General features: G+C 47.2%; 2 protein-coding genes across 3 annotated transcripts in view; one reads left to right on the forward strand and one right to left on the reverse strand.

Annotated features, from left to right (window-relative positions):
- Positions 1-4,500, forward strand: part of LOC122373260 (organic cation transporter-like protein) — a 35,391-nt gene extending 30,891 nt beyond the window's left edge. The window contains exons 9-12 of the mRNA XM_043351156.1: positions 413-636; positions 1,737-1,921; positions 2,282-2,418; positions 2,901-4,500. Coding sequence (XP_043207091.1) covers positions 413-636; positions 1,737-1,921; positions 2,282-2,418; positions 2,901-2,988 — 634 coding nt within the window. The 3' untranslated portion in view covers positions 2,989-4,500. The remainder of the gene's footprint in view (positions 1-412; positions 637-1,736; positions 1,922-2,281; positions 2,419-2,900) is intronic.
- Positions 4,501-5,350: 850 nt separating this feature from the next.
- On the reverse strand, positions 5,351-12,336 carry LOC122373261 (pyruvate kinase-like). 2 transcript variants are annotated; one of them, XM_043351159.1, is made up of 3 exons: positions 12,031-12,336; positions 7,178-8,483; positions 5,351-6,740 (listed from the first exon to the last, which is right to left on the reverse strand). In XM_043351159.1, the coding sequence occupies exons 2-3, from the start codon at positions 8,461-8,463 to the stop codon at positions 6,476-6,478; spliced, it is 1,551 nt and encodes a 516-aa protein (XP_043207094.1). In that variant the 5' UTR covers positions 8,464-8,483; positions 12,031-12,336; the 3' UTR covers positions 5,351-6,475. The 2 variants fall into 2 exon arrangements, with proteins under 2 accessions (XP_043207094.1, XP_043207093.1); XM_043351158.1 differs by lacking the exon at positions 12,031-12,336 and adding an exon at positions 11,486-11,930.
- Positions 12,337-12,382: the final 46 nt, after the last annotated feature.

The following is a 12,382-nucleotide window of genomic DNA, read 5'->3' on the forward strand; positions in this document are numbered from 1 at the left end:
GTCACCAGACCACGGTAATTACAAATAAAGCTGTGAGATTAATAGTGCGAAGACATACGGCAAATGTTAATGGGTATAATGTTGAGGTTGTCTGCACTCCAGTGCAATCTGGCTTACATGTGGTGTATACCAGCTAGACGCGCTGGAAACTAGTTTATTGGTACTGGACACGATGATAAATTGTACCTAAATTATGAAGTAGGAACGTCAGAACCCAATCTTCACCGGATATGTTGGGTTTCATCATCAAATCAGCACTTATGAAAAACGACCTACACCAAAATCGACACTTTGTTGTAGCATGCCAATTGTCAATGCCAGCGTGTTTTGTGTAAGAATTCATAAACCCCAGAAACTCAAGTCCACACCTAACAAATCAAAATAAATCACGAATTGTATCCCGCTATCGCAGGTTCGTTACCGCCATGGTCTACTACGGCTTGGGCATGAACGCCACCCAGCTGGGTAGCAGCGTCTACGTCAACTTCATCCTGGTACAGCTGATCGAGATCCCAGCGGCCATCTCCTGTATATTCGTACTCGATCCGTGGGGCCGCAAGCTGAGCCTGGCGCTGTTCTTCGCGCTGAGCGGGATTGGAAGCATCGTCAGCGGGGTCTGCTCCAGCGGGAGGTCCGGTGAGTAGGAGTGTTGAGTGAGTGAGGAATGTCGAGTGAGTGAGGAGTGTCTGGTGAGTTTGGAATGTCGAGTGAGTGGCGAATGTCGAATGACTGGGGGATGTCGAGTGAATGGGGAATGTCGAGTGACTTTGAAATGTCAAGTGAGTTAAGAATGTTGAGTGAGTGGGGAAGGTCGGGTCCGAGTGAGGGTTCGAGTGAGTGAGGAGTGTCCGAGGAGTGGGATATCCCGTTCCCCTTGCCAGTTGCCCCATGTTCATAAAAGATCCGGTGAGGGGAGGTATGGCATGAAGGGACCGTCGGAGCAGGTTCGGTAAGATAGGTCCAGGGAGACATACGGCTCCAGTGAGCTGTGAGTGAGGCAGACGAAGGCCAGATGAGGGAAGCAGGTCCAGTGAGCGATCTAGATCACATGAGTCAGGAATGTCGTATAAGTGAAGTATGTCCGTGATAAAACTCGATGAGTGGGGAAGCTCCAGAGAGGCAGGCCAGGTGGGAGTCCGGTGAGGCAGGTTCAATGAGGCAGGTCCGGTAAGGCATCAGACAGGTCCGGTGAGGCAGGTCCGGAATTCGTGAAGGTCTGGTGAGGCAGGTCCGGTACGAGGCGTTTAATGGTAAGTGCGTGCCTCTTGTCGCATCCCTTCACTTCAAACATTCATCCCACATTGTCCATGCCTTCGAGAGCTCGTTTCCTGTAAGTCGTGTCGCCCAAGTTACAATATCCTAGTCGAGCTCTCAGGTATACTGATATGGGAACGCTTCAAATGCTGATTCAGAGCAGATCAGCGAAAACGGAACAGCCAACAGCTCCAACCGGTAAAATCCGGTTATAACCGTTCAGGCTCGATCTCAATGGGTCGGTTTGGACCCGTGTAGGAAGCTTTTAAAGTTCCTTTGGTTTGTAGCGATATACATGCATTTATCCAAGAATGAGTAGTGACAGTTTTGGTCTAGGATTTTATGCTGCTAATGAGCTCCGACTACTGAAATGTCCTACGTTTGTATTTCGTAGCGCGAAAGGTCAAACAACTTCCCCGAATCATCACAAGTGAAGGGAACATGCACTAACAATATATAAAACATCTTCTTTCTTCTTCCAGCCGCTATGGAGACAATCACAGTCGCAATGGCCGTGCTCGGCAAATACGGCTCATCGGCGACATTCGCCATTGTCTTCGTCTACGGTGCCGAGTTGTTCCCTACTGATCTGAGGAACAGCGGCATCGGGATGTCCTCAGCGGCCGGCAGGGTCGGCTCCATCATTGCACCCTTCATCATTAGCCTGGTATGGATGCTGGGGGCGTTTTTGTTGGTGAAAGTGACGTCATGTAAGGTCATTGTTCCGGCATTGTGTCCGTGAGGATAGAAGACCTCTGACGTTCTTGGTTCAAGTGGACTACGATCCCAGTTAGTAGTAACTACCACCTAGAATAATTTCATTGAGTTGCTGAACTTAACAATACCTCTACGGCTCTACCTCAGAAGGGTACCTCTAACGATACAGTACGTCAGTACAGTACCTCTAACGATATTCCTTGTCATGCACTTCGCCATGCTTTCAGTGCCCAGCAAAGCTCTGTAATGTTTCAAAGAACGCACAATGAAAGCAAAACTTAACTGCTGACTCTATGAATCTGTCCGACAGGGAGGCTCAAGCCAGGTGCTCCCGATGACCATATTCGGCGTGCTCTCGCTCATCGGAGCCTTCATCACCGTGTTCCTACCGGAGACCTATGGAGAGAACCTTCCAGACACCATTGAAGAAACGGAGAGCTTCGGAAAGTGAGTGGCTGCCAGAAACGATCGACGGTGTGCAATGATGTGGGTGTCTAGTGCCATCTGGTAACGCCAGAGGAACTATTAGTACGAAGGACACAGGTGGCGGTGCCATCGCTGTCAGCCAGCCGAGAGGCATTTGGCGGAGCTAGGGCTCATATGCATCGCTTACCTACGGGTCGGGTTCGAGGATGCATCATAAATGCGAAACAAAATAAGACATCAGTGAAAATCCAAATATGTCGGTTCCCAATGCCTCATAAAACCAAAACAAATGCTTACTTTCATCATAATGAAGTCGTCGCCATTCACGAGCCCGGTGCCCCAACAGATTTGCACAAGACCTGGGAATGCGACATAGTCAGACTGTCCCAGCTGCGATGCTGTTGAGTGTTGAGCATTGAGCTGCCGCTACAGCATATCACGTTTCCCCCGACAAGTTTCCACCCACCGCTGACCGTAACTAACACGCTGTGTGCCTTCCACAGAGACCAGTCACTCTGCTTCATTCCGTGCCTGAATCGACGCCGAGCCCGCAAGGTAGAGCCCTCGCCGCGGTCAGCAAGTCTGACATGAAGAATCGACTCTCCGCAGTTCACTGTCAGCAGTTGATGAACCGGTAGTGGCGATTTGATTGGTTGGAAGTTTCTCTAAGGATTGTCATGGAGACTGAAGGCATGTCTGTGTGATTTGTAAATGTCTGAACGATACTCTATTGTGACTTGTATGGCCTGCACTGCAGACGTGCATAATGCAAATGTCTACTTGCAATGTAAGGCCACATAGTGGTCGGTTGCGTCAAGATGAGGCATTTTGAGTGCAGGAATTGAAAGTTGGCGAAACTTTGTAGGCTTTTCTACCACCTAGTGCCTTATTACACTGGCTTGAGCACTACAATAGGCGTGGTGTTATCGTAACGTCTTCTTATGTAATTCGCTTTATCCGTGATCAATGCTCGCTCCTACCGACGGCAAGTGCTAACTGAATGGTGCTGCTCAGTGGGCATTCGCATTGTATTTGGACAAATGGAAATTCGGAAAAGGTTTCTTTCGCTGCCCTGTATGCTATAAGGGCTTCTTTGTGAACTGACTGAGCCTAACTGAGGCATGCTGAATGATGTCAATTGGAAACGCGCTGTGAAGTATTGCCATCGTGGGGTGGGATAGGTGTTGCTAAGAAAGTCGTATAGCCATCTTAGATACTGTCTACTCAAACTCTGTTCCCCATTTTGTCATGGGGGATGCCTCGGGCGTAAATGACCTGGTGGTTGACGCGTCCGCAGCTCTTAGGTGACTAACATGGGTGATAGTTGTAGCCTCCCAGCAGGTTGTTATCTTATCCAATTGCTTGATGGTTTCCTGCACTGTTGAATGAGCGCTACAAATTGGGTCTAACACAAGGACCGTGTTCAGCGGTATATCCTTTACATGATGGAAATATGCCTGCATGAATGGATTATGTAGACTAACCACTTCACGAAGTAATCATGACTTTAACAATGACTTGAAGTGTGAATCTGAAACCACTTCAACTGACATAATCCATGACTTACAAGTGTGGACTCAAGAGCTCACGTCAATCGTTCGATGGTTCAACTAACAATAAGCTTGTGTAACTGTAGTGTGTAGCATAGTCATGTTTAATCGAACTTAGAAGCTCGTTATGAATGGCCCAAACAACAATTATCCTGTGCAGCATAACACTGTTCATAGACAAATACCAAACATATTCGTAGGCGACAACCAAACACCTTAATTACTCAGTGCAAAGGCCACTAGAGTCAATAACATTTAGCTGCTGGCGCTGCCTGTTACCCACTACCCTAGTCACCTAGCAAAACAAGCTGTTTCATTGAGCCTCGAGAAACATCACTTTGGGAGAATTAAGGGCCTGCTGTTTTGAAATGATAGGCCATTGTCACGCAGCAATCATCAGTGCGGCGGTCTTGTTGAAAAGGCACCTTGTTTTCGCTCAGTGAATCATTTTTATCTACAAGTGACTTGAGTGCTGTGGCATTAAAGGGACCCTCCCACCTTCAAAAAAGTTAATGAATTGGCATGAAAGTGATGTCCCTTGGTTCAGAAAGAGCGAAAACAAATATCTACCAAATTTCACCGAAAAATATTCACTGGTTTTCAAGATATTAGGCTTTTACTTTTGTTTACTTTTTGGGATCTCCCCTATTACTAGCGACTTTATTTGGAAGCAATAATTTGGCAGCCCTAAAGTGCGGCAGACGTTGCGCGCAAAGCAGCGTATACCACCACGTGTTAACGATGGTTTTAGTCTAAGATTTAAAAATCGTTAGATCTCCGCTGACGTCACAAATTCTAAGGGGGCATTCCAATGCATTAGCCCCTTAGAATCCGAAAACTGCAAGTTTGAAATTCCATATCTTCGAATTAAAGCATTTTTCGATGTTGTGAGTGTCCAAACCGGTATTTGCAGGTCATGGCCACCAATTTGGCTATCTCAACTCAAAACTAATGTTAAGGTGGGAGGGTCCCTTTAACTGTCGGTTGGGATGTCAAAGCATGACTGATGAAACTTGAAAATAGTAACTTGTATTCCCACTTGTCCTGAATATCGGCGATGCACGAATCATGTTTTGTAACGACGTTGGAACCAACTTTGTACGGGTAGATATGCAGACGATATACCGTTTCTATATTGCAATGTTGTTTCGTATGACGGGCAAGCATGGCATGGGAATAAAATACAGCGATTTTCAAATGCACCTTGTTTCGCTGGCACATCGGGAACGCCTCAATTGGTTGAAAAAAACTTCGTGTCGGAAAATAACCTGGTGTGCTGTAAAACCATGTAACTAACTGTAAAACTAGTATGCTGCTAAACCCTACAAGAGAAAGACAAGTTGCGAGTAAGCCTTTCCCCTCGCACAACTCTCCCTCCCCAACAGTAACCCTAAACAGCAGGATGACAGAGAAGAGGGTGTATTATCCAGCTAGGAGCAGCACATCACAAATTGGACCATACGGCAGATCAGTGGAGCTCACAATTCGGACTACAATGGTGACGGGCGGACCCAGCCTGCCCAGCGGCGATAAATCGCATATTTCTGCAAAACTGATCCCATAATGAAAAAAAGCGTAACAAATCATTGTGGCTTACTACCGAGAAAATAGGGGATCGATGGCCCCGTTTTTCGAGAAAAAAAAACATTTCGTCAAATGTAGTCAAGTGTCGCCTCAACGTGGATAATAAATTACGTCAAATGCGAATTAGAGGAATAACAGGGCGCCACTTAGTACGCATGACATACCCAATGGAGTCAACTTTCGATCCCGCAGGCAACACATAAGACAAAAGCGAGAGAGAAATGACATCCATCAAATAGTTACAAATTTGGTATTATGACAAATAACAGCAAAAGTTTTGATATCACTTGTTGGACTAGTTTGAGGCCTTTCATTGAAATATCGCAACTTCAATCACTAGCAACGCATTACACGTCCGAAATCAAATGCACAGAATTGCTTGTTTACACTGCAACACCAATGCCCCCCCCCCCCCCCAAGAAACATGGGATAGAAGTTTCTACGAATTCGGGTGGCCACGCCTGTGCAAGATTCTTTTGTCCGACAATGCGAGGCCACGGCGAACCATCCAGACATCGAAGTTCGCCACTACATCAAAAATCATAAACCTGTGGCCGTGCGAGCGCTTTGGTTGCGCGTCAACACTGGCGTCTAGCACTAGGGAGGGCCCTAGGCGACTGTGCATGATGGCGGTGGGTGTCAAGGGGGTGCGGGGATGGCGGGGCCAGTCCAAAAGATGGATTGGGCGAGCGCGGGGAAAATTGTCTCCATCAATCGAAGAAGCAGTGGTCTCATATTACTCTGGCTTTCCATCAACAAGAGTGATATTCATGATGAAACTCCCACAAGGACGAATTTCAATGAGGCTATCACCAAGCAGACTTCATGCATCACCCTCTTTCACTAACCTTCACGAATCTCGCACCCACTACCGTCCTAACCCAGACCCCACCAACGCCCACAACCACCAGACACCTACGCACCTGCGCCAATCCTCGTGACCTCTAGGCGTAGATCACGCGCATGGTATTGGTGAAGCCCGACCCCGACTGCCATCCAGTGATGATGACGACCGGGTCTCCAGTGTTGATGAAGCGCTGTCCCTTGCCGTAGCCGATGGCAGACTGGACGCGAGCCTCGACGTCCTGGAGCCAGTCAGGCACACGCTCCGGGGTGTGGATCAGCGGGAAGATACCGCGGTACAGGTGGCACTGGCGGGCCACCTGGGGGAAACGCGTCACCGCCACGATCGGGCAGCGCGGGCGGTACCTGCCGGGCGAGAGGGAGGGAGGGTGTTAGCGGAACTTGTAGTTTAATATGGTTTGGATACGTTTTTCGAACGTCGATACAAAGCAAACTTTGTACGTGAAATACAAATAAGACAAGGTCAAATTTAAATGAGGTTGTTAGATCTTAATAAAATCATTGATCTGACGAAACATTCAATAGATTGACGCAATTGTTAACCTGACTGAACTGGACAAAATTGAATATGCATCAGCCAATGCAAAGTTATTCAACATCCACACATAACTGAGTAAGTTACACTAAATCCTGCCAGTGAAGACGAGTGTAGAAGAAGTGAGTGAAGGCGACTGAACAAGAGATAACACCTACAAACGAAAGAACAACCACTCACTGGGAGTGAAGGTCCACCCTGATCCCCAGAGCCCGCCTTGTTTATGGAGCCATTCTCCCATACTCACTTTGAGAGCAGGTGAGCCGTCTTTCCGGACGTGGTCAGCACAATGATGGCAGCCGCGTGTAGCTTAATGGCCGCCCCGACGGCCGCTAGGGACACGGAGTGCGTGTGGTCCGCCTTGCCCACCAGCCTCGCCTGGTCGTCGTAGAAGCTCTGGTGCCAGACAGCGGCCTCCGCCTCCCGGCAGACGCGATCCATCATGGAGACACACTGCATCGGGTAGTCGCCCTTGGCTGTCTCACCGCTGAGCATGACACAGTCAGAGCCGTCCAGAACTGCGTTGGCGACGTCAGAAACCTCAGCGCGGGTCGGGCGAGGTTTCTTCACCATGGACTCCAGCATCTGGGTGGCGCAGATGACCGGCTTGCCGGCCATGTTGCAGCGAGAGATGAGAGCCTTCTGGGCGACGAACACCTTCTCGGCGGGGATCTCGATACCCATGTCACCACGGGCAACCATGACACCGTCGGACTCGGCGATGATCTCGTCCATGTTGACGATGCCCTGGTGGTTCTCGATCTTTGAGATGATGAGGATCTTCTTTCCCTTTTCGCCAAGGACCTTTCGGATCTCACGCACACCGGCGGCGTCGCGGATGAAGGAAGCAAAGACCATATCGACGCCCTGCTCGACTCCGAGGAGCAGATCACCACGGTCCTTCTCAGAGACGGCCGGCAGGTCGACCGGCGTACCGGGCAGGTTGACGCCCTTCTTGGAGCCCAGCATGCCGCCGTTCTCGATCTCGCACATGACGAAGTCAGGTCCGATGTCACGCGCAATCAGAGAGATGAGGCCGTCGTCGACATACACCCTGCTGCCCAGCTTCAGCACTTTCGTAATGTTGACGTAGTCAACAAACAGCACCTCCTTGCTGCACTTCTCATAGAATGACTGGTCAGTGGTCAGCTTGATCTTCTCACCAGTCACGAGCTCCACCTCAGCCGAGGCGCCTCCCTCCAGCAGACCCGTGCGGATCTCGGGTCCCTTGGTATCCAGAGCAATGCCGACGACCGCAGGGCGGCCCGTCTTCTGGCTGAGGACTTCGGCAGCCTTCCGCACGTTGCCCATCGTCTCGGCATGGTATTCGTGCGTGCCATGGGAGAAGTTCATACGAGCGATGTTCATGCCAGTCTCCATCAGCTCGACCAGCTTCTCGACGGAGCGGGTGACGGGTCCGATGGTGCAGACGATGCCAGTCTTGCGGATGCTCTGCGGCGCCAGGTCCACATCGAGAGAGGCCGTGTGCTCCAGGAGCGTGTTGGCCGACTCGACGGGCTTGATGTTAGACATGGTGGCAACCGATATTCAGTCTGCAACACAGTGCAAAGTTTAGGAAATAGTCAAATGTCCATCTCCACCCTGCAGGGTGATATTGGGTGTGATATACCAGAAGTCCTCAGCAAAACTAGGCCCCCGTTTGTACTTGTTGGAAAAAATAATATAATAATGATATCCTTACCACTTGCATGCTTTGCATCCACATTGTAAATGCATTGTAAGCATGGCCCATATGGCCACATCCCAAAGATGCTGGCATCCAACAGATATTGCAGTAGACACAGAAGTTGCAAAACAAAAACATAAAAACATTTAAAGTGGGTTATACACTAGAACACTGCATCCTAACTTACACCTCATTATCTTCATACTTTGGGGGACAAATAAGATAAACATGTAAAATCAAACCAGTTGTCAAAGCTTATACCTTTAACCTCATTGTTTCTTATGGCTACAGTTCAAAAAATAAATGCAACCACTGAGCAGCAAGTGTAGAAAATTGCATAACACAATAAGAATTTGGAAGGCACAGGGAGATATGACATATCTGGTATCCTAGATTTTCTTCCTATCCTATCTGGTATATAAGAAGAAAAACAGCATGTTTGCCATCTTAAACTGCTAACTTGAATTAAAGACAGCATGTTATCATAGGTAAATGTAGGTACATATTCCTATTAGGCTGTCTCTATGCCCAGCTTTTATCACCTTAACCTAAGATACTTATGATTAGCTCCATAAGCACAGAATATCTAAGCTGCTGCTTCCAATTTGAATGGTTAAGTACAACACCAAATTTAGGCACTACTTCCAAAACAGTCAGGCATGCAGTGCAGAAGACCAACAGCTGTGTCATCAAACCCGATCTGTCTCATTTCCCTTCAATGACACCACTATGATGAAAAAATCAGCAGTGTAAGAAAACATCTACACCTTCATTTAAAGGTCATTTTTCATAATTCAGCAAACAAATATCAATCATCAGATTTACCACAAGGAGGAAAAGATTTATGGACATCTAGCGTAGATTGAAATTGAAATTGTTTTGTTTTAAAAGGGATAAAAACGGGCAATTCCCTAAATCACATTTAGGTGGCAATAGGCTATCAACAAAAACAAATCAGCTTAACCCTCGCCCGCACATGGGGGGGGGGTGGTTGCCCCCCCCCCCAGGCAGTCTTTCTGCTCTGCACTCAACATTTTTAGAGCTAGAAGGCTGATTTTTCGTATAGCTGCTCGTCTATCCTTTCTTGATGTCCACTGAAAATTTCAAGTTTCTGTGATTTTTGGTTTCGGAGATATGACCTCGTTTTTCAGGTCATGTCATGACCCAAATGGCCAATTCTCAACGTCTTGCGTTTGCCATGGGCCTTGTGAGCTTTTGACACCCTTATTTCGGCCTTTTTTGCCAGTCTTACCTCCCACCTATCATGGAACATGTTGTTCGACGATGTACAGGGGTCAAGGTCAGGGTCAAGGTCAACCTAGGTCATCTAAGATAATTGCGTTTTAGGCAAGCTGAATTTACTTTTTGTGAAGTTTTTTGACTGCATTTTTGGTAAAAGCTTCTCAGATCATGATTTCATGTGATATGGACCCAAAAACAATCGGTGCACACATCAGTATACACACAGACACACACAGACATACAAACACATATAATTGACCTTGACCTAACTTGACCTGAAATGACCTCAGCAGCAAAATTCTGGTCGGATAGTGTGACAAAGAGGTTCTAGCTGGCTTGGCACCAGAAAACAGCATCGTCATCGGTATTTGATAAGCAGCGCACTTGATATCCAACGGTGACCCAAAACAGCAACATTTTTTAGTTTGACCTGACCTGGAAGGTCAATGACTGACCTGAGAAGGTAAAACTGGGTATCATTGGATTCGTCTCTTCCCAAAGAATCTTTTTGGTCTTTACTGCTAAGCTCTATCTCCAACAGGAACGAAATGGCGCGGGGGGGTGGCAACCACCCCCCCCCCCCCCATGTGCGTTCTAGGATGGGAAAATGGCATGTGCTGGCGAGGGTTAAAGGGACCCTCCCACCTGTCCTGAACATTAGTTTTGAGTTGAGATAGCCAAGTTTGCGGCCAGGCTCAGAAACCACCATTTATCCTGGTCACAACCCCGGCAGCTTTATGGTGTTCAAGAAATTTCTTCCCTTTACTTGCAGGGTGGGACCAGCGTGGTCCCTATCTCTTAACCATTACGGGAATCTGATGATGTCATCAGGCTTTCGAACGTCCGTTAAATGTTTGACTCAAACGTTTTGTAGCACGCGGTGGTATATCCTGCTTTGCGCGCAACAAATGCCCCACTTTCAAATAAAGTCGCTAGGAACAGCGGAGATCCCAAAAAGTAAACAAAAGTAAAAGTCTAATATCTTGAGAACCGGTGAATATTTTTCGATGAAATTTGGTAGATATTCGTTTTTCTCTTTCTGAACCGAGGGACATCACTTTCATGCCAATTCATCAACTTTTTTGAAGGTGGGAGGGTCCCTTTAAAAAAGCAATTACTGTGCACAGCAACCAAGCACACATAGAAACTTGCGTGGGAATATACTTTTACGAGAACTCCTTTCCGACATACAAAAACAAGAAAATCCTCCAGTTAGATTTCCAAAGAGGGATGTTTGGGGCCCTTAAAAACGAATCTGACAGTCATTATGAGAATAATCCAATTGTAACAGGAGCCTTTCATTACTTGTTGAGTACCTTCAAATTCAATCTCTGCTCTCGGTGCCTCTTCTCACAAAGAAGGTACCAAAAGCAAGCCCAAAGATAATATTCAATCAACAAAATAAAATGTCCTTAGCTCAAACAATAATACAATATTGATCTAAGAAAGATAAAACATACCTACCTACCTGTTTGTAAGACATAGAAGCATTGCGTCTATTCACAAGCATCATTATTACCTAGGCCAAAAAGGAATCTGGACCAATGGCCATCTTAATAATCTTTAAACAGTACAACTCAGTGACCTATCACAATATGAATAATAAATTATGCAAGTTCTACTCACCAAAAGAAGATGTTTGGAGTGAGGTCAACTGTCACCAACGGGGACGCGAGCCAAAAGGACGGATTGCGGAAAAGTACCACTCGACAACACGACCGGTTCACGTGAAGCGAAACAGCTGATGGTACATCATAGCCAAGGGATCGTCTACCGGAAACTGACGTTCAAACGTTTTGAGTAGAATGTATACTGTTACCACTCGGAGCACGCCCAGTGAGCTGTTTATCTTTCGTCGCGCCTACTCTTCTGAGTAGACTTATTTGAGGGCGACTGGTGACCGTGAAGACAAATGCCGCCGCGTGGGGGTCACCTTCAAAACCACCGAAACGACGAATAGGGATGCGCAAAGGAACTCCTGTTTCTTGAGCCACAGGGGCAGGATTGAATGAGGTATCTCCCGTCCCCTTGACCTCCAATACGAGATACCAATACCAAATCACAAATTTAGGTGGCCGGCGGCCTGCCCGCACCCATACTGCCAAGGTCATCAATCATCAAATATGTGTATATAGGGCCTTGATCTGTAGGCATCGAAGGCTCGCGCTTACCTGTTAACGCTTCCGTGACTTTCTACTTCCGGTTATTCAGATCATGAAAGAGGCAATCATCGGCAGATCTTTCAATTTCGACTTGCGATTCAGCGAAGTCGCGCTAAAATAAGTCTTCCCCGTCTTGGTGAGGTCTACCGGTGGCGGTGCTTATTTCGCACTTATCTTTATAGCAAGTTTTGATACCTTGGGTCAACATTTTGTAATATCCTTCTTATGCTGTTATTTCAATTTACAAACGTACACCTCATTCAAAGAAATTCTCATGAGCAGAAATTTTCGCGCGATCACGAGGCTTGCGAATGCGAAGCAGTAAGCTCCTGCCATCTGGCGAAACTTTTCGAACTACTGC

Source organism: Amphibalanus amphitrite, unplaced genomic scaffold (genome assembly GCF_019059575.1).
Source record: "Amphibalanus amphitrite isolate SeventyFive unplaced genomic scaffold, NRLGWU_Aamphi_draft 001469F_arrow, whole genome shotgun sequence".
Classification (NCBI taxonomy): Eukaryota; Metazoa; Arthropoda; class Thecostraca; order Balanomorpha; family Balanidae; genus Amphibalanus; species Amphibalanus amphitrite.

Excerpts from the sequence above, each read along its gene's own strand:
- LOC122373261 (XM_043351159.1), bottom strand. The coding sequence starts at position 8,463 with ATGTCTAACATCAAGCCCGTCGAGTCGGCCAACACGCTCCTGGAGCAC. Across the intron at positions 6,741-7,177 it reads ACGGCTCACCTGCTCTCAAA|GTACCGCCCGCGCTGCCCGA; the intron begins GTGAGTATGGGA and ends CTCGCCCGGCAG.